At 45.4% G+C, this 26,724-nt stretch overlaps 1 protein-coding gene across 7 annotated transcripts in view; it reads left to right on the top strand.

The window, feature by feature from the left end:
• UBN1 (ubinuclein 1) overlaps window positions 1-26,724 on the top strand; it is a 393,312-nt gene that overhangs the window by 103,656 nt on the left and 262,932 nt on the right. For all 7 annotated transcript variants that reach the window (XR_013623390.1, XM_078777497.1, XM_078777498.1 and 4 more), the window contains exons 4-6: window positions 12,941-13,078; window positions 17,263-17,369; window positions 25,896-26,331. Coding sequence is in view for 6 of the 7 variants with exons in the window: in XM_078777497.1 (XP_078633623.1) it covers window positions 12,941-13,078; window positions 17,263-17,369; window positions 25,896-26,331 (681 nt within the window). In the remaining variant the exon portion in view is untranslated. The remainder of the gene's footprint in view (window positions 1-12,940; window positions 13,079-17,262; window positions 17,370-25,895; window positions 26,332-26,724) is intronic.

The raw sequence follows: 26,724 nt of genomic DNA, 5'->3' as shown, positions 1-26,724 counted from the left end.
TCCACCATCAAACCTTTCGTGTTCCTCATCCTTTCCTTTCTTGTAACTCTTCTGTAATCTCTGACACACTATCAACTGCTCTCCCTACCTCCCCCTCTCATCCTTCATCTTACCCTACCCCTCCCCTCCCCTCCCCTCCCCTGTCCTGTACCCGATGCTCCCCCTCTCTCTTCATTAACGGTATGGACCTCAAACATCTGGGGCCTTCGCTCAAACCTGACTGATTTCTCCATACAGGTTGCTTCTGACAATCCAGACTTGATCTGCTTCACAGAAACTTTCCTCCATCAAGATGTCTCTGATTCCTTAATATCTCTTCCTGGTTACTCCCTCCTCCGGTATGATAGACCTGAGCCTCATCCTGGTGGTGGAGTGGCTATCTTTATCAAAAACTCTCCTCCTCACTCCTTGCACTGCCCTCTCTCCACCTCACCCCCAGGAGTACCTCTGGCTACGGCTTCCTCTCCACTCCCACCTTTTGTTCATATGTGTTCTGTACCGTCCTCCAAACAGTGATGACTCCATTTACATTTCACTCTCTGACAACATGGACCAACTTCTATCCACTCATCCCAACTCTCTCTTCCTCATATGTGGTGACTTCAACTGTCATCATGCCAGCTGGTTGGGTGTGGGTTCCTCTCTCACCAGTCATGGCACCTCAGCAAAGGACTTCTGTGACTCACTGTGATTGACACAATCTGTCAATTTCTCGACCCTGGTCTCAGCCAATGGAGTATCTTCTCTTCTAGACTTGGTTATGACAAACTTCCCTGCTAATGTCTGCTGCTCTTCTTCTGCTCCAATCGGTTCTTCTGATCATGTGCTTGTTAAAGTGGACATCTCTCTGGCCATTCTCAGAGAGCCCTCCTCAGCGTCGACGAGTCTGGCATTTCACTCAGGCTGACTGGGACGGCCTTCAAGCAGCCATCAATCATCTGGATTGGTCTCCCATCTCCACTGCCTCTGACATCAATTCTTCCTGGGAATTCTTCCAAAGCAAACTGCTCTCTCTCATGCACAGATTTATCCCATCTCGTCTTCAGTTGTCTTACCCTTCCTCCCGTCCATGGTACACTGAATCTTGTGGTGAGGCAGTTGCCCTGAAACAACTTGCCTTTGCCTCTTGGAAGGCAAATCCAACTGAAGGCAATCTCAGTTCCTTCCACCAAGCTCGGAACAAGTGTGTGTCTACCCCCAGGAGTGCCAGGAAGCACTATCTCTCCACACTCAAGAATGAACTCTCAAACCTGTCTCCTTCCTCCAAGTCCTGGTGGCGTTTGGTCAAATCCGTTTCTGGTGTTTGTTCCCCCTCCATCCCCTCCCTTACCTCAAATGGTTACACAGTTGACACCGCACGTGACAAAGCCGAATGCCTCAACTCTGTGTTTGCCTCAAAATCTTGTGTCCCAAACCCATCTCTCTCTGTTCCCACCTAACCCAGTCAAACCCAACTGCTCCTGGACTCTGTGTCCTTCTCTCCTGACAAGGTGGAGGAGTTTTTGTCAAACCTCGAATCTGATTCTGCAACTTGACCAGATGGCATCATCACACGGGTCCTAAAATCCTGCTCTGCCGCTCTATCTCACCCTCTCTCTGTTCTTTTCATCCTCTCTTTTGCTCAAGGTCATCTGCCAGCATCCTGGAAATCAGCAAACATTACCGCTTTACACAAAAAAGGTGCAAAAACAGATCCTTGCAACTCCAGACCAATCAGCCTGCTCCCAATTATCAGCAAAGTCACGGAATCCATCATTGCTTCGGGTATCAAATCCTTCCTCTTCTCCAATGGCTTGATCTCCGATCATCAATTTGGATTCAGACCAGGTCATTCTACTCTGGACATGCTGCTTCTGCTGTCTCAACAATTAGACGGGTCAATATACTGCCTGACCCCAAAAAAATTGCAAATTTTTGTTTTATGCTTATTTCTAGTAGTTTATGAAGTGGAAGACAACATATTAAAAGTTGGACAATTTTGCCGCATGGGAAAGTCCCTCAGTGACGTCAGAAAACAAGATGGCTGCCGGCAGATAAAACGTAAAAAAATTGACTGATAATAATCATCAGACCACTAACAATTTAAAGTTAATTTTGCACCAATATTTGTATTATGATCGTTGCTGGTAGTTTATGCAGTGCTAATCCTGAGACCATTCACAATTTAAAGTAAATATTTGCACAAATATATGTTCTTTGATTGTTTCTGCCAGTCTATGACATGGAAAGCAACATATAAAAAATTGGACAATTTTGACACATGTGGAAGTACCATATGACTTCTAGTCTTAGATTCCAGTTTCATCGTCCTCCTCCTCCTCCTCCTCTATGTCTGGTTCAACACTCATATTGTCACAGTTGCTGTCCTGGCAATGTCCACATGCACTGGTGCACTCTAATCCATGCTTCCTACATGAACACCTTAGTGTTTTGCACCCCCCTGAACAGTTGCAGTGAATCATCTGAAGTAGTATGTCTGGAGCAGGGCTTTTGTCTGTCATCACTGGAACAAGTTTTCCTCCTTCTACCTTCCATCCCCACTCCGTTGGCTCCATTCCACAACAAAGGCCCATCCATTCCATTACCTGGTAATAGGTCCGCAGAGAATGAAACTTGCAGGCAGCGGATGTGGGTGGCAGTCTTTCAGGAGTGACAAATGCCTTAGCCCTTGCAACCTTTTTGCAGAGAATGTTGTATCTGATCGATGCCAATGAGTCGTTCTGATTTGCTTCAAACAATGCCACCATTGCTCTGCAGCCTGCAGTTTCAATAACATCCTGACTCTGCTGTGGTTTACAGAACACCTTTGAGCTGTCTATCAGTTCCTTTTCTTTCTTGATGATTCTTTGAAACCCTGACTTCTTTCCAATCCCAAAGACACGAGACGTTGCGTCACAGCCAGTTAATGCATGAAGGAACAATATATCTCTGCAGGCTGCATTTCCAAGTATCTGCTGAAGGACTTTGATATTGTAGACATTTGATTTTGCCTTGTCAGAACGGAAATAGAGTTCAATGCAGTTTGTCTCCACCATATAGAAGAGCAGGAGGAGAAGGAGATCTGTATCTTCTCCAATGAGGGTTGTAGATCTGGAAGCCGCATTTGCGACGGCCGCTTTTGCAATCTCAACATCAGCATCTCCCTCTGCTTGGATCACCTCACAGCCTTCCTTGTGCAACACCTCTATAATCAACAGTATCATTGCCTGCTTGTTTGACTCATTCGACAGAAAGTCCTCCTTTTTCCCAACAAATTTTGTTGACTCCGTAATGTTAACCTTGGTGGCATTCTTGTTTCTATTCCGACGTTGATGAGAACAGTCCTTTGTGCTTGGCCCAGCCTCATAACCATCAAACACAACAGTAGCTTTGCCATAGTGTCGTACTGTAAATGAGGCATATTCATCTGCAATGGAACTGTAGGTGAATCCCTCTGTCCACTTTAAGCGGTGAATAAGTGATCCCCCGTCAAGAACATAGTGATCTGTTCCTGGAACTGTCTGGTTGACAGCATTGTCAGATTTGGTTGTAGCATAATTCGTTATTGCCTCCGCCAACTGTGGTTTATCTGGCTGGCGCAGGATGTTTTTTGCCTCAAAAAGAGACATTGGGTATGGGCAGAGTTCATATTTCATCACTTCACCTATCTGGAGATCTCCCGTCTGTGACACCACTAAGAACCTCTGGAATAGTAACGCTGGATCTATTGTGCGGTCCTCAGCAACTTTGACTGCCCTGCTGAATGCAAGTGTCTTGGCTTTAGAACTCCTTTTGTGTGAATAGGAGTAAGCTGGGTGATCATCCATCTTCTTGACAATGTCACTACCTACTTTGAATAGGTCATGAACATTGACATCCTCATTTGCAGTAACCCCTGTGATGATATTGCGCAATGACTTGTCATCAGAAAATGGTGTGAAGCTGTCCAGTTTTTCGGCAACTTTGCCACGATCAGCTTCATCTCGACTCACCCTGGATGTTGTCAACTCCTTATGTTGTTCACTTGTTGAGTAGCTACTCGAGGTCAGTTCTTGCATAGCAAGGTTGTAGGAGGACGATATGGTTGAAGACAGAGTCCAAACTGCTCTCTGGTGCTCTGACATCCCACTTCCTCGAGTCAGCCCCCCTTGGCTTTTCAGTGAGCGCATTAATGTCTGTTCTATCACAAGATCAGAGCCTAGGCCAGCCCAGTATTGGTCACTGCGCCGGATTACATGATAACCAGATTGGAACTTCTGATGAACCTCAGGGTTGTCATCCTCTAACGCAAGCATCTTCTCGAGATAGAGTCGAGCTGACTTCAGGTAATTGGGATGGCCAGCAGCTGCAAATATCGGCAAGCAAGCTGATATGGCTTGGAGATGCATCTCCCAGGACCCCGTCCGATCAGCTGCCACAAGTGCCCTTGCAATTCCCAACATACGCTGGTAGTTGATCCAAAGTGCACTGGTTTTCGAGTCCTTTGCAAGTTTATTCCTTTCCTGATTCAATCTATTGTCAATGAAATGAATGCACTCTGATTGCAACACAGACTCTATAGTGTCACTTTCGACAGTCTCCAGGGAAATGTACAGTCGCATACTGATAGAACCCCCCCCCCCTTCCCCCAATCAACTGGTCCCATTCCTATTAAATAAATATGCATCCCCACAACTCTAGAACCTGGAAAATAAATACCATCATACACTACAGTTGTAGGAGTACAAAATACATGTAGAATATATGGGGCAATTGTATGCATAGGCCTACCTGTCTTTTTGCTACTGCCTTGGCCTTGGTTGTATTGTACTGTATCTCCTTGGTTGTATTGTATTGTATCTCCAATGTTTACCATACAACGTTGTCCAATTGAGTCCTAATTAGGTGTAATTAACTCATTCATGTGGAGTTGTTACTCAGTCAAGCTGCACAACTACCAGTGAGGAATTAGGTCATTAGCCTACATGCTGGGAGGTCATATTGTTAAAGACATGTGTCAGGTAGCAGATGTAAACATTGTTAAAGACACGAAACAAGTGTTATAAAATGTTGCCTTTGCAGCTGGTCTCAGTGGAACAAATTAATTTATATAAACAAAAAGAAACAAAAATAAAAAACCAAAGACGTTTTCGACGTAGTGAATCGTGCATGGTTTTGTGACATTTTTATCATGTCAAAATTTTTTACTTTCCCATGGTCCATTTATGTCCAACTTTTGATATGTTCCTAAGTAAGTCTTAAAATATAAGGAAATGCAATAAAACTAAAATTTGCAATTTTTTTGGGGTACGGCTGTTCTGGTTGTATATTGACCCGTCTAAATGGATGGAGGTCCTCAATGCCAAACAGGAAATCAGAGCTGTCTCCCTTGACATATCACATGCCTTCAATACGGTCTGGCACCCAGCTCTGCTCACCGAACTCTCCTCCTATTGTATCCATGGAAATCTCCATGCATGGCTTGCGGACTTCCTCTCTTGTCGTAGTCAACGTGTGGCGCTGAATGGATTTCTCTCATCTCCCCTTTCTGTTCAGGCTGGAGTTACCCAAGGCAGTGTTCTGGGCCCTGTGCTTTTTCTGTCTTTTATCAATGATCTCTCCGACTCTGGAAAATCCTCTCTATCTCTTTGCTGATGACTCCACTCTCTGCCGCTCCATTCCTCTTCCCTCAGATTGGCAGTCTGCAGCCTCCTCACTCTCTGAAGACCTGGACAAAATCACAGACTGGTCAAACAAGTGGAACATGTCTTTCAATCCTGACAAATCTCACACTCTTACTATGTCTCTCCGAAAAGATCGACTGGACAACCCTCCCATCTACTTTCTCAACAATCCTCTCCAAGAAGTTCTGTCGCTCAAGCTTTTGGGTCTCACTATCTGCCATGATCTTTCTTGGGAAAACCACATTTCCAAGCTGGCCGCCAAAGCCAGTCACCGAGTGGGCATCCTCCGTCGTGCGAAGTCCTTCCTAGGCACACCTGAGCTCCTCACCACATACAAGGCTTTCATCCGCAGCTCAATGGAATACTGTTCTCCCCATATGGGCCGGTGCTCCTGCCTCGCACCTAGCTCGGCTTTACGCTGTTGTAACCAAAGCCTTCAGAATCATTGGAATCTCCCGCGATGAAGCTATCTCCGAGGGCCTTTCACTCACTCACTCATCGCAGGCAGGTAGGTGGTCTTTCTGTCTTCTACCGACTCCTCTCTGGCCTTGCTCCCCCAGCTCTCTGTGCGTTGTCCCCCAAATATTCCTACAGGTCGCACAAGATCTGCCAGCATCCCTCTGATGGTTAAACTGCCGAAATCCCGGCTCTCTGCTCACCTTCACTCTTTCATTCCTCTTTTCTCCCGCCTCTGGAACAAACTCCCACACTCCCTTCAATCCCACTCCTCCCTCCAGGTCTTTAAAACAGCTGTTCACCACCATCTCTTATCTTCCCCCATCCAAAACCTTGATCTTTTCTACCCCCGCTAATTCACCCCAGATCCACCGTGTTTGAAATTCCAACTTCCTTCCTGGAAGTCCTGGCAGTGTCCATATGTTTTATACCTCTCCCACCCCCCTTTCGCATACCTCCCCCCCAAAGCCCACTCCCTCCCACAGATCTCTCGATGTCTCGATGTCTTTCGGTCCCTGCTCTCAAATGTTGTGTTTGTGTCGTTCCCCCTCTCTCCCCATCTTGTCTACCGCTCCCCATGTTATATGTTTTATGTGTCAGTTTGTCTTTCTGTGTGATTAATGTTAGCTCTTTCACGAGCCTCGATCTTGTATACAAAAAAGATCATGATCATGAAAGATCATGGCAGATAGTGAGACCAAAAAGCTTGAGCGACAGAACTTCTTGGAGAGGATTATGCAGAAAGTAGATGGGAGGGTTTTCCAGTCGTTTTTTTCAGAGACATAGTAAGAGTGTGAGATTTGTCAGGATTGAATTGAAAGACATGTTCCACTTGTTTGAACAGTCTGATTTTGTCCAGGATCTGCAGAGAGTGAGGAGGCTGTAGACTGCTGATCTGAGGGATGAGGAATGGAGTGGCAGAGAGTGGAGTCATCAGCAAAGAGACAGAGGACAAATTTTTCGGAATCCGTTTTAGAAATTGAGGAAACCGTTTATCTTAGACATGACTAATGACTGTTTCTGGTTATCTTAGCCATGATTTTGTTTCCGGTTATCTTCGCCATGATAAATTACTGTTTCTGGTTGTCTTAGCGATGATAAATGACTGGTTATCTTAGCCATGCTAAATGAATTTATTTCAGGTTATCTTAGCCATGATAAATGAATTTGTTTCTGGTTGTCTTGGCCATGAAAAATGACTTTCCGGTTATCTTGGTCATGATGAATGACTTTGTTTCCGGTTATCCTCGCCATGATAAATTATTTTGTTGCCTGTTATCTTAGTCATGATAAATGACTTTGTTTCAGGTTGTCTTAGCCATGATAAATGACTTTGTTTCTGGTTATCTTAGCCATGATATTGTTATCTCGGTAGGTTAAAGGAATATCTCGAGCCAGGTAGATCTGAATAGGTAACATGCTTCGACTGTCGCGATAGGGAATCTACTTGTAATAAGTTGTGTGTTAGTCCGGTTTGTCGGGTTAAGATGTATACCTGTGAACATACCAGGATATTCGTGTGCTAGGTAGTTCGGGATTAAAGATAACAGCTACTGTGTGTCAAACCTGGTAGTCAAACCTTTGTCCCTTATGGCAATGCACACCAACATAGACACTTAGACAGGCCCTTAGCTTAACATTAAATAATTCCCTTCCCTGACAGTGACTTCGGAAGGAACAGGCAAGGAAACCAGGCCAGGACACCGCCGATGATGGCCGCTGCCAGCTGCACCTCCGGCAGGCCAAGCCACATCTAGTGCCACGAGCTATGACCACGCTGCAGGCCTGTGATTCGGTGGAGGGCACTGATTGGGTGGCGTGCCAAGGCTGATGTCACCGCCGCAAGGCTATATAGGGGCGCACCGAACAACATTTTCCGTTTTGCAGATCCAGCAGTTCTGTCTTGCACATCCGGCTCTTCTTGCTTGCGCAGCTTCCTCTGGCAGCTCAAACTCTCTTGCAGCACTCATGTTCTTTCTGGACAGCAAAGGTTTCCTCCTGGCCCACCTCCCATGTAGATCAAATTTGTGCAGCCTCTTTCTAATGGTAGACTCGTGCACTTTGACATCAACAGTGGCAAGAGCTACCTGTAGGTCCCATGATGACATTCTGGGGTTCGTAGATACTTCTTTCAGCATCTTGCGGTCTGCTCTCGGGCTGAACTTGCCTGGGCGGCCTGGCCTGAACAAGTTGGCAGTTGTTTGGAATCTTCTCCACTTGTAGATGATCTTCCGGACAGTCGAATGATTGATTTCAAATTGTTTGGAGATCTTTTTAAATCCCTTCCCAGACTCGTCGGCATCTAAAACCTTCTTTCTGAAGGCCTCAGAGAGCTCTTTTGATCTAGGCATGGTGACGCCGCACACTTCAACAATAAAGAGCAAACCAAACTGAATGTCTGAGGTTTAAATAAGACAGGTTCCTCTAAGATCCTCTCTAACGATGTTCTAATCATATGCACCTGAGCTGGTGCACCTGATTCTAATTTTAGGTATTTGACATGGTGTTAAATGTAGGGGTGTACTTACTTTTTCCACATGCGAAATTTGCATTTATGTTTATTTAAATTATACAATGGACTACAAAATGTAAATGTTTCATGATATTTGTTATATTATATCACCTTTATCTATCAATATTGTTGAAATGAAGATCAAATAGCTGTATGTTGAAATATGTTGAAAAAGTCAAACCTTTACATGGGGTGTACTTACTTTTTCACGTGACTGTATACCCTGTAACATGCACTGTTTATATATGCTTATATATCAGGAAATACTTGTTTATGACGCAATATTTGTCACTGTTTGTGTCAGTTTCCTGAGTGAAGTGTTCTTTGAAAACGTAAAACAAAAGTATAACAACTTTGAAAACGAAAGTATAACAACATTTTGAAACCAAGGTAATGAATAAAATAATAGACTGTACTTTCGTAGCATTATGGGAATATTGTATGTTACGTTTTCAGATAATAGATGAAAACTAGTATACAAGCTCCATTTTATCAAATAACAATTTCATGCCAAGAGAAATAAAATTTATCAGTATGCTGTATGCAGCTGACAATAAATCGTGTGCCGCGACAGGCAAACAATTCGTGTGAATAAATGACGCCGCTTGCAGATTTTATTATTCCAATAACAAACAACACGTCACTTTAACTTGAATTAGTTGTTCCTCATTAAATCTGCGACCAAACAGTAATAACATCGATTCCCTCGTCACAGAACTACAGGATTGCCACAGCTGACATACATCTCGCAGTGCCAGCGCACGAAGTTAGGTATGCAACATGGCGCCAGTATTTCAGTTGGCCAGACTCTCAATATACACGGCACTGCCTCTCCCTCCCAATGCCGTCTGTGCTGCACAGTAACGTCACACGCTGGAGGACGTTTTATTTATTTATTTGACGAGGGAGCGGTGTACTTTGAATGTATCTATATGTACATGTATTTTTTTTTGTTTTTATTCTTGTGATATTTGTAAGTTGACTCATTCAGCTTATGGCTGTGAAAGTCTTTTTGATATAAATCAAATATCATTGTTGTTATTATTATTACTAGGGCATGCCCGTACTATATATATATCTAAAATTATATCCCCCCCCTCTATTTACATGAAATGGTTTGGTCCATGAAATGTTTTGGTCCATTCACAACGCCAAAGCGAACGGCGAACGCTTTACATGAAATGGTTTGGTCCATGAAATGTTTTGGTCCATTCGCAACGCCAAAGCGAACGGCGAACGGCTTGCGAGTACAGTGACAATCCCCCCCCCCCCTCTATTTACATGAAATGGTTTTAATTAGTTTTAAAACATAGTTTAACGCCAACATATGGCATGCCCGTACCCGTACTATCCGTAATGGCGCACGCTCTCACAGGAGCTCCGGAAGGTCGCATATCGCAGGAAAGCGAAAGAATCGCAAATTAGTTTTAATTAGTTTTAAAACATCGTTTAACGCCAACATAGCGCCAACATAGTTTGCCGACGGGAAATAAATGAATACGCTCTCAAATGTGCCATCCGAGGCAGAGTCTGTTCGCCACGTTCGGCACACGTGATAGCTCGCTGCTCTCTGATTGGTTGAATCGTTTTTTGGACATAGCTCGGTAACTACTTCTGCGATTAATTTAAAACCTTGAAAAGGCACATCCTCGGGTCCCCAGCAATATACCTGGCAAGTTTCAAGTATATCGGACCCGTGGTTGTCGAGAAACAGCGGTCACAGACAAACAAACACACACACAGACACACACACAGACACACACACACACACACACAGAGATTGCTGGAATTATAGATAGATTATTATTATTATTACTATTACTATTATTATCATGATCTACCCAAGGTTATAGTTGGTGAGACGCAGGAGCTGGAGATGTCTTCTCCCAGAGGCTAGCCACAGCAATAATTCAGCAATTTGTGGGAATTATTACTATACTAGGGCATGCCCGTACTATATATATATCTAAAATTATATCCCCCCCCTCTATTTACATGAAATGGTTTGGTCCATTTGCAAAGCCAAAGCGAACGGCTTGCGAGTACGGTGACAATCCCCCCCCTCTATTTACATGAAATGGTTTGGTCCAAAGCGAACGGCTTGCGAGTACGGTGACAATCCCCCCCCTCTATTTACATGAAATGGTTTGGACCAAAGCGAACGGCTTGCGAGTACGGTGACAATCCCCCCCCTCTATTTACATGAAATGGTTTGGTCCAAAGCGAACGGCTTGCGGAGTTTGGTAAAGAAATCGCCATAGCGTGCACAAACGCGCAGGAAAGCGAAAGAATCGCAAATTAGTTTTAATTAGTTTTAAAACATAGTTTAACGCCAACATAGCGGCAACATAGTTTGCCAACGTGAAATAAATGAATACGCTCTCAAATGTGCCGTCCGAGGCAGAGTCTGTTCGCCACGTTCGGCACACGTGATAGCTCGCTGCTCTCTGATTGTTTGAATCGTTTTTTGGACATAGCTCGCTAACTACTTGTCCGATTAATATGAAACCTTGAAAAGGCACATCCTCGGGTCCCCAGCAATATACCTGGCAAGTTTCAAGTATATCGGACCCGTGGTTGTCGAGAAACAGCGGTCACAGACAGACACACAGAGATTACTGGCATTATAGATAGATTATAACAGGTGAGAGCTTGTGCGATTATGGGTTGATATGCTTGAGGCAAATGGCTTGTTGCTTATTTTCTCCAGATTGGCACAGACTAAGAGATACAACCTGGACAAGGGTGAGAAATTATCCTGCACAAAGTGGTCATCTCCAAATTGATACAATGGATTTTCTAGGACAATGAGAGGTCATTACTTTGCAATAATAGCCTCGATGGCTCTGGAACACCACATTTGGGAGACGCTCAGCATCAACAGTTGGGGGATGCCATCCAGATCGGCAAACTGCTTGCAAATTCACAGAAAATCCAGCAACCGTTTCTGGAGGGGACTTGGAGACCATTAACCGCCAACTTGAAAAGCAGGTTACGCTTCTCGACAATCAAATATTCGGGAGATGACCTGTGACATGGCTCGTTTGAGATTGTGCATGTTCATCCATTAACATAGAAGATGCATCATATGTTGCGTAGACGCTCAACGTACAACAAGGGATGAGAGACAGAATCGAGTGGAGTCTTGAGTTCTGCAGTAATGGATTCTATTACTTTGCCTGTGTTGTGGAGAACACCGAGCTGTTTTGGCATGATGGACCGTTATGAATTGGTTTGTACAATGTCAAGGAGGGGCAAATTGGTAAAACCTGAGCACTCATGTTGGAAGAATTGGTAACCGTAAATGGGTGGGGTGGGGGGAAGGCAATAATTTAATGGGCAAACCATTACCATATCTCGCATTCAGAGGCAGATTAACCACAATTTAGAAGGGTGTGGTGTGGGTCAAGAAGATGACGAAAAAGAAAGAAAGATGTGTTTGGGAGTGATCAAAGAGTCTAGTGCAGTGCAGTGAGCGAGGGAGATTAATTAGCCCGTTCCCCACACCGCAACAAATGGGGTTTTGCAATTTTGCTATCACTCGTATGCGTGTCTGTCCAGGCCATAACTCTTTTACCATTTGAGCTTTTTGTCATCAAATTTTCAATGAACACTTTATGTGAATATGGAGAAGGCAAATTAATAATTGGGTCAAAATGTCATTGACAAAGTCACATTGAGTACAAATTGGCCTCGTTAGCCCTTCCACCACTTCATCTTTTCTACCCCCACTAATTTCGGTCCCCTTGTGTTTTATACCTCTCCCCCCCCCCCCCCCTCCCCCTCCCACGCCTCCTGCCCCCAAGCCCTCTCCCTCCCACACTTCTCCCTGCTCTCAAATGTTGTGGTTGTGTGCTTCCCCTTCTCTCCCCATCTTGTCTTCCGCTCCCTCTTTTTGTATATTTTGTTTGTCTGGTTGATTTGTTTGTGAAATAAATGTTAGCTCTTTCACGAGCCTCGATTCAGTAAACAAAAAAAACAAAACAAAAAAAAACAAACCACAACACGAAGCGAGACAGCTACGTTTTGTAATCGCCTGTTTTTTTGTTTTGTTTGTTTTTAAACAATTTGAGCCTTTGTCAAATTTTAAACAAACTTTTATTATATGAATATGGAGAGAATCGATTAATAAAATGTATATTTGCCGATTGTTTTTGTCAAGTTTATTTTTAATACAAAGCAGATGTGCATGGGCTTGTGTTTTGGAACACTTTGTCGTTATTACTGGAGCAAGTGTGAAAATAAATGTTCATGTTTTGGGACTGTTTGGTCACTTTTTCCTCTGTCTAAGCCTCCTAACTTGTACTTTCACCCTATTGTCTTTTTCCAGTATGATGAGCTTGTTCCAGCATCTCTAACGACAAAGTATGGAGGATTTTACATCAATTCTGGAACGCTGCAGTTTCGCCAAGCTTCAGATTCTGAAGACGAATGTGGTAGTTCAGGAAAGCGTAAGAAGTCAACAAAGGTATGTTATAAAGAGCGATTGTAAATTAATAAGTGTTAATTGTTGTAAAAATTGCTCTGCTTTATTTAATCAAGTCTCCTTTTAGTCCTGAGCTACAAACAATCTTGCTTTGCTTCAACTCTGGCAGTGCATGTGGTGATTACTGCTGAGCACTTGTGATTAACTTGAATGATTTAACGAACATGAAGAATGAGTGGTGCTTTATCTGTCTGGACTTGTCTGTGGTTGTTGTGGAAGCCTCGTGGCATCATCTGAGTAATTTTGACACCCTGTGGATGTTTTGTAATCATCGTCATCATCGTCATCATCATCATCATCATCACCATCATCATCACCATCATCATCATCATCATCATCATGCATTTTCCCTGCTAGAGCGGGGGTTAGCCTTGCGGTCCCCATGACAATCTTCTCCATTTTGCCCTATTTTCTGCATCTCTCCTTGTTAACCTAACCCCCTTGCCCGCATTTCTTCTCCCACCATCTTTAGCCAAGTCTTTCTCGGTCTTCCCCGTCCTCTACTTCCTTCTACATTCATTTCCATCACTCTTCTCAAGCAGTCACTTTCATCCTTCCTCAACACATGACCAAACCACCTCAACCTGTTCCTCTTCACAGCATCAATCACAGGCTCTATTCCCATCATCTTTCGCAATTCATCATTTGTCTTCCTCTCTCTCAACGATACTCCGCACATCCACCGAACCATTCGCGTTTCCACCCTTTCCAGCCTTCGTTGCTGCTCTACATTCATGCCCCATGTCTCGCTCCCATAAATCATAACACTTCTCACACATGCAGCATACACCTTTCCCTTCAGCTTCAACGACACTCCCCTCCTCATCAGCACGCCAATCAGTCCCCGAAACCTCTTCCATGCACATCTCACTCCAGCAACCGTTGCCGAGTCTTATCCACCTTCTCCATTCAGCATGTCTCCGAGGTAGCAAAATGTTTTCACACCTTCCAGATTCACGCCGTCTCCAAGATCCAACTCAACATTTCCTCAATCTGCAGCTCCCTCTGTGCACACCTTACATTTGAATGTAGCTGCTACACTGGTTAATGACCCTCTCAGACCACTACATTTTTGATGAACCCACTCAGCGCACATTGTACATTGAATAGAGTTCACTCCGACACCCTTCCTGCACACAGCACACGGCCACTTCCCAGTTCTTTCCACCTCACCACATGCTTTACCACTTGCCATCACCTTCGTCTTTCCTATATTCACCTTCAGACCTTTTGTCTCCATACATTCCTTCCACTTGTTCACCTTTTCCTTCAGTCCATCCATACTTTCCGCAATCAACACCAGATCATCTGCATACAACAACTCCCACGGTAAACCCTCCTTTACGTTCTGAGCCAGCACCTCCATCACAGCTACAAATAGTAGTGGACTTAGTACCGACGCCTGATGCACTCCCAGTTTCACCTCAAACTCACCACTGTTCCTGTCCTTCGTCCTTACAGCTGTGCGTGCTCTTTTGTACATTGCCATCACTGCTCTGATCAACCATTCCTCCACTTCTAACTTCCTCAATGTCCATGTCAATACTTCGCGTGGAACCCCATCGAATGCTTTCTCCAGATTAACAAACCCAAGAAACAACTTCTTCCTCTTCTCCATGTACTTCTCCTGCAACTGCCTCACAATAAAAAGCGCGTCTGTCGTTCCTCTTCCTGGCATAAATCCAAACTGCATTTCCTCGATCTTCACCTTCTTCCTTATCCTCCTCTCCAACACCCTTTCCAATACCTTCATTCCATGCTCCAATAACTTTATCGCTCGGTACGAGCCACACTCCAGAGGGTCACCTTTCCCCTTGTATAGAGGGACGAGGGTACTCAGTTCCCAATCCACTGGAATGCGGCCTTCTTTCACCACCAGATTACAGATCTGTCATTCTCTTCACACCCCAACTTCCTGCTGCCTTCAACATATCTCCCACAACTCCCGTCGGCCCTCCCGCTTTTCTACTCTTCATTGCTTTTATCGCCTCCGCAACCTCCTTCTCAGTTATCTTCTCTGCCGGTCCAAAAACTGGGTTACTCTCTATGTTGCCAACCCATTCATTTTCTGTATTCAACAGCATTTCCATAGATCTTTTCCATCTTCCTTTAATTCCATCTGGGTCCACAACGATTTGTCCCACTTCATCCTTCAAGCAACTCACCCCCATCACATCACACCTCTTTCGCTATCTGCCTTGCAATCCTGAAACCGCTCTCTGACCCTCTTCCGAATCCAAGCGTTCTCCGAACATTTTCCTCCATGCCTCCTTCGCCTTTGCTACCTCTTCCTTTGCGGCCTTCTTGGCTGCCTTATAACTTTCATGCTCTGCTTTTTCTGCTCCCGTACCCTTCGCCTTCTACCACTCCCTGAACTTCTTCCTCTTCTCATCAATCCTCTTTCCAACTTCATCATCCCATCACCCTGTTTCCAAGTGCCTCGGTGGTCCTTTTGTCAATCCACATACCTCACCAACGGCTCCCAACAGACTATCTTTCATTGACATCCAACCACGTTCAAGCTCAACCACATCATCCTCTACCCTACTCAGCCTCTCTTTTAATCCCTCCCTTACTGTCACCTCTTTCAACCTCCACACCTTCGTTCTCGGTTGGTACTTCACCCGCCGAGCTCTCCTCGCACCTTTCACCCTTATGTCGCAGACAACCAAGTGGTGCTGTGAAACAGCCTCCTCCCCCGGGATCACCTTTGTGTCCCGTAGGTGCCCCCTATCTCACCTACGCACCATCAGGTCGTCAACGGTTGTCGTTGACCCACCTGACGTGTATGTAACAAGCTTATTATCCTCTTTCTGGAACCGAGTATTACAAATCAACAAATCAGCTCCATCAGCAAACTCCAAAATCCTTTCACCTTCTCCATATCTCACACCATATCCATAACCCCCATGAACTCCCTCAAAACCGTCCATACTCCTTCCCTCATGTCCATTTAGGTCTCCTCCTACCACAACAACTTCCTCATCTTTCACGTTTTCCATCAGTTTCTCTATCGCACACCAGAACTTGTCCTTCTCTTCATCGCTCCGACCAACTTGCGGAGCATATCCCGAGATGACGTTCACCAAGAGCTTTCCAATCATCATTTTCACCATCATAAACCTATCACTCACTCTAGTCACACTCACCACACTGTCTACAAACTCTTCAGAAAACAGGACACCAACACCATTCACGCCCTCCGGGCACCCTTGCCACACAAACTTGTATTTCTGTTCCTGCCTACCCTTCACCATTCTCACACCACTTCCCTTCCATCTCGTCTCTTGCACACAACATATGTCCACTCTTCTTCTGACCAATACTTCCACCACTTCTCCTGATCTCCCTGTCATTGTCCCTACATTGCATGTCCCAAACCTCAGAAACCGATCTCCACTTCGGGCTGTACCCTGCCCATATGTAGTTGTAATTGTCATGGTTCTCTTTTTTAGGCAATGTTTTTTTTTATGGCCGGATGCCCTTCCTGTCGCCAACCCTCTTTGTCGCCTCTTACGACACGCAGGGATACGGTGTACCTATTCTAACCAGGGTACACACTGGGATCATCATCATCATGTAATCCACAATTCACCTCCATGAATGCTTCACTGACTCCAGTATGCCGCAATGTAAAAGTTTGTTAATTTAAAGAATGCAGTTGATGAGAACAGATGAGGAGTGTGTGTGTGTGTGTGTGTGTGTGTGTGTGTGTGTGTGTGTGTGTGTGTGTGTGTGTGTGTGTGTGTGTGTGTGTGTGTGTGTGTGTGTGTGTGTGTGTGTGCGTGCGTGCGTGCGTGCGTGCGTGCGTGCGCGCGCGCGCCATTTCCATATGGGGGTGGGGGTCTCACGAGAAAGAACTGAGACCGACCAGGTCTAAAAACGTATCCACCGCTGTTGGTGCGTGCGTGCGCCAATCCAGAGACTGGATCATTTGTTGCACCGGTTTTGACCTCTGTACCGTAATTATTTAATTATCTTAACCTTTGAACATGGTCCCACTCACCTGTCATATCATGTTGTACAGAAACGAGTCCCCTTCCCTTCCCCCCCCCCCACTTCCCCCTTAACTGTCACCTCTCTCTCACCCAAACGTACATAGAACTTTGCTTTTATTCTCTTTGCCATTTTTCTAAACATTCAAATAATTCCTTTATGTTCTGAAGAAGAAGAAAAAGGAGTCTGAAGAAAAAACTTTAAAGAAGAGAAAAAGAAAAGAAGAAGTGGATAAAGAAAAGAAGTTGAAAAAACTCAAGGCATCAAAGTTAATGGGGTGAGTTTTTGTGCTTTGCCTCAGCTGGATTTGCAAGGGGGTTTTTTTTCCCCCTTCAACAGGATAATTCATCTATTTTAATATTGAGTGCATTTGAATTTGAAGTCGGTTTGAATCTCATTTTCCAAGCTCAGATTTCCATTGTTTTCCTTTCTGTTCCTCCTTTTGTTTCATGTCACGTGGCATTCTCTTATCTTCCCTTCCAAATTTCAAATTTCCAACAAAGAATCTGTTGATCTCCACCTCCTCCTTCCCCACGATCAGACAGGTTGATCTGCCCCTCCCACGATTGAATGGTTTAATTTCTCCTCCACCCTCCCATGATTGAATGGGTTTTTTTTGTCGTCGTCCCCCCCACCCCCCCCCCCCTCCCATTATCTCCTCTGATTTGATACACCTGAACCCCGTCTTAGCGGCATACTTGCAATTTACATCAAGAACTGAATTTCTCACTGATCATGTCCTGATCATACACCTCCCAAACCCCTGGAGTATCTATGGCTGTGACTTCCCCTCTGCTCCCACCTCTTGTTCATCTGTGTTTGACTGTCTTTCAAACAATGACGACTCTATCTACATCTCTCAGACAACATGGACAAACGTTTAACCACTCATCCCAACTCTCTTCCTTGTATGTGGTGATTTCAATCTTTACCATGCAAAGTTTCTGGGTGTTGGTACCTCTCTCACCAGCCATGGCACTTCAGCAAAGGACTTCTGCGACTGTGGGACTGACTTTGTCTGAAGTTTCTGACCTGAATTTCTCCCAATGGCAAATCCTCATTTCTGGACTTGGTTATGATGAACTTTTCTGCAATTGTCTCCTGCTCTTCCTCTGCTTCAATTGGTTCATCTGATCACATGTTTGTGAAAGTCAACATCTGTGACCATTCTCATCAAGCTGCCTCAGCGTCCGGCGAGTCTGGCAGCTCACTCAAGCAGATAAGCAGGGGCTGCAAGCGGACATCTCTCTTCAGGACGAATCTGCCATATCTACAGCCCCTGATATTTACTCGGCCTCTGAATTCTTCCACAGAAACATTCTCTCTCCCTCTCTCACTCGAATGCACAAATTAATCCCATCTTGTCTTCAGTTATCCTATTCATCTTCCCGTCCATGGTACACTGAATACTGTGGTGAAGCATTTGCTCTGAAACAACGTGCCCTTCTCTTCCTGGAAAGCAAATCTAACCGAAGGCAATCTCAGAACATTACACATTGCCCACAACAAGCTTGTGGCCATTATCAGGAGAGCCAGAAAATAACATCTGTCCAACCTCAGGATTGAACTTTCAAACTTGTCCTCTTCCTCCAAAACCTGTTGGCACTTTATCAAGTCTCTCTCTTTTGTATGCTCTCCCTACATCGCTTCCCTGACTTTAAATGGCACCTTCAGCCGACACCGCTTGTAAGAAAACCGAATGCCGCAATTCTGTCTTTGTTTCAAAATCTTGTCCTCAGCCTCTCTCTCTGTACCCACCCTTCCCAGTTGTACCCGATTGCTCCTGGAGTATGTCTTTTGTTGCTGAGAAGGTGGAGAAAGTTAGCCACTGGACCGGACGGCATCAGCTCACTTGCCCGAAAAACATGCTCTGTTGCTCTTGCACATCCTCTCTCTGCTCCTTTCACCCTGCCATTTACCTGAGGTCATTTTCAATCTGCTTGGAAATCAACCACCATCACTGTTCATTACATAACAAGTACAAAAAGTTTTAATTAAAACAAAAGCCGCGTCGATGTTACACAATGCCTAGATGCAGCTGTGCCTATAACGTCGATGTTATAGGCACAGGACATTCCTATTGATTCGATTACTTGATGTTATTTTTGTGCAAAGTGAAAATATATCTCGGCAATTTCCCGTGTGTGGCGACGAATTTTTAATATATCTCGGCATTTTCCCATCTGTTATTTCAGGCGGTGTATGACTGACCATGCCACGATTTAAAAAAAAAAAATCTCGGCAATTTCCCGTATGTGGCGACACGTGAACGAAGCTATGCTCCTCTCTCCACATTATTGTGACGTATAAATTAAATATTTCATCGTGACGATTGTCATCAAATGGACGAATTTTTAATATATCTCGGCATTTTCCCGTCTGTTATTTCGGGCGGTGTATGACTGACCATGCCGCGATTTAAACAAAATATATATATCTCGGCATTTTCCCGTCTGTTATTTTGGGCGGTGTATGACTGACCATGCCGCGATTTAAACAAAATATATATATCTCGGCATTTTCCCGTCTCTTATTTCGGGCGGTGTATGACTGACCATGCCGCGATTTAAAATATATATATATCTCAATGGACTTGAAGTTACAGGCCTTTGAGAATTCATTTCGTTCTATAAACGGCAACTTTCATCAGATTTTCTTCCCGTTTTTTTTCAACAGAGTCTAAAACTATGTTAGCGACTGAAAAATGAAATGATATATCGAATTTGATTTGAAAGAAAACTGTGTGAGAGAGGAAGACACCACGGGCCTACAAAACAGGCCTCAAAGCTATGCGAGTTAATAAAATGGTGGATATTTGTTTATATGAAGCCTCTCCCAAAATGGGTGGAGCTATGGTTCCCAGAATGGGTGGAGCTTTGAGGTTTTGTCTTCTCTGCAAGAACAAGAAGAACAAGAACAAGAATAACAACAACAACAGCAGAGGGCACTCTATTAGCAGCGTCTGCGACGCGTCTAAAAAGGTGCAAAAGCCGATACCCTTAACTAAAGACCTATTGGCGTAAGCAGGTCGCAAGATCATCATCAATCATCAGCAAGGTTGTGGAATCCATCATCGGAGTTGACATGAAATACTTCCTTTTCACAAACGGCCTCATCTCAGATCATCAATTTGGATTCAGACCTGATCACTACATTGGACATGCTGCTCCTACTCACCTAGCAATAGAGGGAGACCTTCAATGTCAGAGATGAGATCAAGGCCGTCTCTCGTGACATATCTCAAGCTTTCAATGCAGTCTGGCATCCCACCTTGCTCTCCAAACTGTCTGCCTATGACATCCAAGGCCAACTCCACACATGGTTTACTGACTTCCTCTACTTTCAGAGCCAACTTGTGGCTCTCAACAGAATCCTTAAACCTCCTCTCCCTCCCTGTCAAGGCTGCAGTGTCTCAATGCAGTGTTCTGGGCCCAGTCCTCTTCCTGATCCTCATCAATGATCTCTTTGACTCTCTTGGAAATCCCCTTTATCTATTTGCTGATGACGCCATCCTCTGCAGTGACATCCCTCATGCTTCATCCTTCAGACAGACAGACAGGCAGACAGGCAGCCTGCAGCCTCTTTCCTCACTTCAGACCTTCAAAAAATTCAAAAGCTGGCCAAACACTTGGAATATGTCTTTCAATCCTGACAAATCACCCACTTTCACTATCTCTCTCCAAATGGACTTCTGGCAAACCCTCCTATCGACTTTCTGAACATTCGTACACCTGCCTTAAAATTTCCAGGTTTTCTTTCTTGAGAGTTTGCTTCTGTAAGGGGTGTTGCAAAACATTTTACCTCCCCCCCCCCGCCCCCCCGAGAACCGGTTACGGTTGTGCACGCATTCGGGGAAAAACAGGTAAAATGTTTTGCAACACCCCTTATCCATCTCGTCCACCTCATGCATCCTCCGCTTCACCTCTTTCCTGCATACTCTTATTAGTCCCCTACCGGTGTACACCGGAGGGGACTATAGGTTTGCACGCCGTCAGTCCGTCAGTCCGTCACACAAAGAACAGTTTTCCGGACTTTCTTTCTAAACGCTTTATGCTAATGATTTCAAACTTGGCACATGGTATCCTCATGATAAGTTACAGATTAATTTCGAACTTCACGATGTTTCGATCATTTTGGACAAAGTTATGGCACTTTGAACTTTCGGAATTCTGATAATTCTGATGATCCTTTAACTCAGTGCCATTTAAAGGTTTAATTTCCTTTAAAAAAGATTTTCGCTGCAATAATAGGACCGATTGAGATCAAATTCTCACCGTAGGGGGGACTCGGTCTGTAGAATATCTTAATGGTAATTATGACGTCACAGGTCACGTGGTTCGGCCGCCATATTGTTTTTCGTGAAAACACGAAAACCCCTTTTTCTCTGCAACGGCTGAACAGATCGAGGACAAACTTTGCAGGCAAAATCGCATACCCATGACGAGCAAAAAAGTCAACGAGCATGACGTCATGCGTCACATGGTTTCAGAGTTATGTCGTTTTTAAGCATGAACCTTTAAAACCGAGCTCCTCCCTCATTTTTGATCCAATCTAGGGGAAACTACACAGATCTGTTCAGCATGTCAGTCTCCTAAAATGTCCTTTTGGTCTACTAAAATGTCCTTTTGGAATTTGCGATAGGGCACGTGGTTTGGCAGATATCGTTAATTGAACGAAAATATTAAAAAAATGGGTATCTCTTGAATCGCGAGTACCTCAGACCGTGAGTTGGTAATTACAGAATTCACACAGTGCAATACGTGCAGGCCGCTCCACGGAGCGAACTTGCGGGCTTAACGAGGCGAGGCGTGACATGTCTCAGCATACCTCAGATGAAGTTTGAAAACCAGCATCATCCGTGCATAAATTTGCATATTCGATCATTTTTGACAAAGTTATGGCACTTTGAACTTTGGGAATTCTGATAATTCTGATGATCCTTTAACTCAGTGCCATTTTAAGTTTTAATTTCCTTTAAAAAAGATTTTCTCTGCAATAATAGGACTGATTGAGATCAAATTTTCACCGTCGGGGGGACTCGGCCTGTATAATATTTTAATGGTAATTATGACGTCACAAGTCACGTGGTTCGGCCGCCATATTGTTTTTCGTGAAAACACGAAAACCCCTTTTTCTCTGCAACGGCTGAACAGATCGAGGACAAACTTTGCAGGCAGAATCGCATACCCATGACGAGCAAAAATGTCAGCGAGCATGATGTGATGCGTCACGTGGTTTCAGAGTTATGTCGTTTTTAAGCATGAACCTTTAAAACCGAGCTCCACCCTAATTTCTGATCCAATCGAGGGGAAACTTCACAGATCTGTTCAGCATGTCAGTCGACTAAAATGTCCTTTTGGAATTTGCGATCGGGCACGTGGCTTGGCAGATATCGTTAATTGAATATATATGAATGAATGATCGTTTTAAGGCCATTTTCCCCGCTAGAGCAGGGGTTAGCCTTGCGGGCCCCATGACAATCATGGTTCCCTGTTTGAGGCAATGTTTTTATGGCCGGATGCCCTTCCTGGCGCCAACCCTTAGTCGCCTTTTGCAATGTGCAGGGATACGGTGTACCTATTCTAAACCGGGGTACACACTGGGATCATTCATCCCAGCAAGCTGGTACTCAATTTGCCGACCTCGGAAGGATGACAGGCTGAGTCAACCCCCCTGGTGTTAATTTAGCGATCGACCAGGATTCAAACCCAGGATTCTAGGATCCCATGCCGGCACCCGAACCGCAAAGCCAACACCAGGCTTAGTTAATTAAAGTTAATTAAACGAAAATATTTAAAAAATGGTTATCTCTTGAATCGCTAGTACCTCAGACCGTGAGTTTGTAATTCCATAATTCACACAGTGCAATACGTGCAGGCTGCTCCACAGAGCGAACTTGCGGGCTTAACGAGGCGAGGCGTGACACATGTGTCTCAGCATACCTCAGATGAAGTTTGAAAACCAGCATCAACCGTGCATAAATTTGCATATTCAATCATTTTTGACAAAGTTATGGCACTTTGAACTTTTGGAATTCTGATAATTCTGATGATCCTCTAACTCGGTGCCATTTTAAGTTTTAATTTCCTTTAAAAAAGATTTTCTCTGCAATAATAGGACCGATTGAGATCACATTTTCACCGTAGGGGGGACTCGGCCTGTCGAATATTTTAATGGTAATTATGACGTCACAGGTCACGTGGTTTGGCCGCCATATTGTTTTTCGTGAAAACACAAAAACCCCTTTTTCTCTGCAACGGCTGAACAGATCGAGGCCAAACTTTGCAGGCAAAGTCGCATACCCATGACGAACAAAAAAGTCGGCGTGCATGACGTCATGCGGCACATGGTTTCAGGGTTATGACGTTTTTAAGCATGAACCTTTAAAACCGAGCCCATCCCTCATTTTTGATCCAATCGAGGGGAAACCACAGATCTGTTCAGCATGTCGGTCGACTAAAATGTCCTTTTGGAATTTGCGATAGGTCACGTGGTTTGGCAGATATCGTTTATTAAACGAAAATATTAAAAAAACGGATATCTCTTGAATCGCTAGTACCTCAGACCGTGAGTTGGTAATTATATAATTCACACAGTGCAATACGTGCAGGCTGCTCCACGGAGCGACCTTGCGGGCTTATCAACGAGGCGAGGCGTGACACACATGTCTCAGCATACCTCAGATCAAGTTTGAAAACCAGCATCAACTGTGCATAAATTTGCATATTCGATCATTTTTGACAAAGTTATGGCACTTTGAACTTTGGTAGGGGACATGTATTGCAGCGCAATACTCAGAATGCTTGTTTGTGCAAGTCTCCCTCTTTTATCCTTCAACCCTGCTGTTGGTGTGCCCCTCTTTATATTCTTCTGTTGTGTGCTGATCCGTTCATTGATCGAGCTCTTCCACGAGCCTTGACATTTATCCCAAAAAATTAATAAAACGCTTTCTTGATCTGAACACTGACTTCATACTTGTTAACAGCGATAATGTTTGTTCTCTGCCTCTCACAGACAGGTAAGCAGTCTGGTGTTATTTGCAGGAAAAGAGCAACAAAAGTGACATTTCCAGAACGGCTGCTCGGTTTATAACAAAGTTGTGCTCAAAGCAGAATTGCCTTGTATCTTGAAATGCTGTCAAAAGTAATTTCCTACTTGTCAGAGAGGCAATTAGTGTTCTCCAGTATTGTGTGATTAATGTGTGTTGGAAATGTAGAGGATGTTGTCAATACTTTGTTCTGAGCTTGCGTGGCCAGAAAACTAGACTATCCAAAGGCGTTATTTCAAGCGTTGACTTTAAACTTCTGAAATGTAAAAGAGTAGATTTATGAATAAATAGTTATGAAAAGAGCTTCACCCACCTTGACTGGGTGCAATAAAACTTTTGCAAGCCCATTTCCCAAAACCACCCTGGTGGTCCTGGGAGGGAATGTGGGGGGAAGGGAGCAGTGTGACACCATCCCTGACTCTTCGCGTGAGCGTCGCTGCAGCCAGGGCTGAGCTGCGCCTCGACTTTGCTCTCAGCAGACCAGACCAGATCAGACCAGACCAGGCGCGAAGACCAGACCAGATCCGTTGATCCGTGACACCACAACAACCCAAACCGTGACGATGACCCACGACTACCCGACCCGACCCGTGGCGGAGACCCGACGCGCGACCCGACGCGCGACCCGACGCGCGACCCGACGCGCGACCCGACGCGCGACCCGACGCGCGACCCGACGCGCGACCCGACGCGCGACCCGACGCGCGACCCGACGCGACGCCCGACGCGACGCCCGACGCGACGCCCGACGCGACGCCCGACGCGACGCCCGACGCGACGCGACGCGACGAGCGACGCGACGCGACGACGCGCGGCCCGACGCGACGACGCGTGACCCGCGGCCCGACGCGACGACGCGTGACCCGCGGCCCGACGCGACGACGCGTGACCCGCGGCCCGACGCGACGACGCGTGACCCGCGGCCCGACGCGACGACGCGTGACCCGCGGCCCGACGCGACGACGCGTGACCCGACGCGCGGCCCGACCCGACCCGACGCGACGCGACGACCCGACCCGACGCGACGACCCGACCCGACCCGACGCGACGACCCGACCCGACGCGACGACCCGACCCGACCCGCGATGACCCGACCCGACACGCGATGACCCGACCCGACACGCGATGACCCGACCCGACACGCGATGACCCGACCCGACACGCGATGACCCGACCCGACACGCGTCGACCCGACTCGACCCGACCCGACGACGCGATGACCCGACCCGACACGCGACGACCCGACCCGACCCGACCCGACGACGCGACGGGACTCGACCCAGAAGAAGTCCAAGAAAAGTGACACTGTTACCCACAGATTATCCCCACTAATGTGGTTAGCACTACCTCTGCTAAGCCTTACCCTGTAGCTTTTGCGGTGCCATTTACATTGTCTCAGCGTTACCTCCTGGCGAGACCTGAGATGCACCCCCTCGCTTACCCTCATCCTAACCCATATCCTCATGTGGGTGGTGCTACCACACTGGCTGAAGTCCCCTCACCCACTCACGACACTTTTCTCTTTCTAAAATAGATTTTTTGTGTTTTCACATGATCGCATTGTTGATGTTTGCATTTGTGTTTTCATTGGGACGTTTTCTTTGTTTAATGATTGTTGTTGCAAATTGATAATGAAAAATCGGTTTTGTTCCTGAAGTTCATTTTCCAGGTTTCGGTGTGTGTTCTGATGACGACGATGCAAATGTTTCCAAAAAAGAAAAAGCAGAAAACTAAATTGATTCATATTCTCCGCAGAATTACGGCGTTGAATGCAAATAAACAAGAAAAGAAGTCCAAGAAAAGGGTAAAAGGTGCCTTAACTCTGGCTGAAATGCTGCAGCGCTTCCAGAAGGAGAAAGAGGCCATGAGGAACGCCGAATCCACAGAGCAGCCTCCTCCTAACACAGACCTTGCTGCTGGCAGCAAACAGGAATCGTTCTCCTTGCCGCCTGTGGCGGCAGACAATGCCTTCAATCTGTGTGTTAATGTCAGTGATGTGGAGTTGATGCTGCAAGCAGATCATGCCGTTCAGACTCTAAATTGTTTGGACTTGGATTTAGACAGCCTTTTGGAAGAGTCACCATCGGGAAGCCCCGTCCAAGAAGGTGACGGCCAAAGTGTATACGTGATTCCGGGCCTGCCGGAAGGGTTGCCCTCACCGCTCGAGAAGAAAATCAAACAGTTGTCCGAGGTGAGATGGTATTTTTACTTTTCTTGCAAATTATTTTCTTTGTGAAGTGCTTTGAGATTGTTTTTTTTAATGGAAAGAACTCGATAACAAATGGATCAATTTTACCCTTCGGACTCTTGAATAGGAAAAGGCTCGTAAATTGTGAGTAAAATAAATGTGCAATCAGCTGTTTTTTGTACACCGCTCCTTTCCTATGCCATCTTCAGGTGCTGCATGACATCATTGGCGGGCACTTAAGGGGGCCCGGCAATGATGCGCACTGAAGGGGAGTACTCAGTTTTCACTGCGGTTGTTTGTTTTCTTGTTTGTTCGTCCGGGCGATATCTCAACCATCCTTTGAGCTAGGAAGCTGAAATTTTGACACGAGCGCCAGTGCTTTGGCAAAAACAGTGT

Source organism: Myxine glutinosa, chromosome 5, assembly GCF_964187855.1.
Source record: "Myxine glutinosa chromosome 5, kmMyxGlut1.1, whole genome shotgun sequence".
Classification (NCBI taxonomy): domain Eukaryota; kingdom Metazoa; phylum Chordata; class Myxini; order Myxiniformes; family Myxinidae; genus Myxine; species Myxine glutinosa.
Note: the sequence above shows the minus strand (reverse complement) of the source record. Positions and strands in the feature narration are given on the sequence as shown.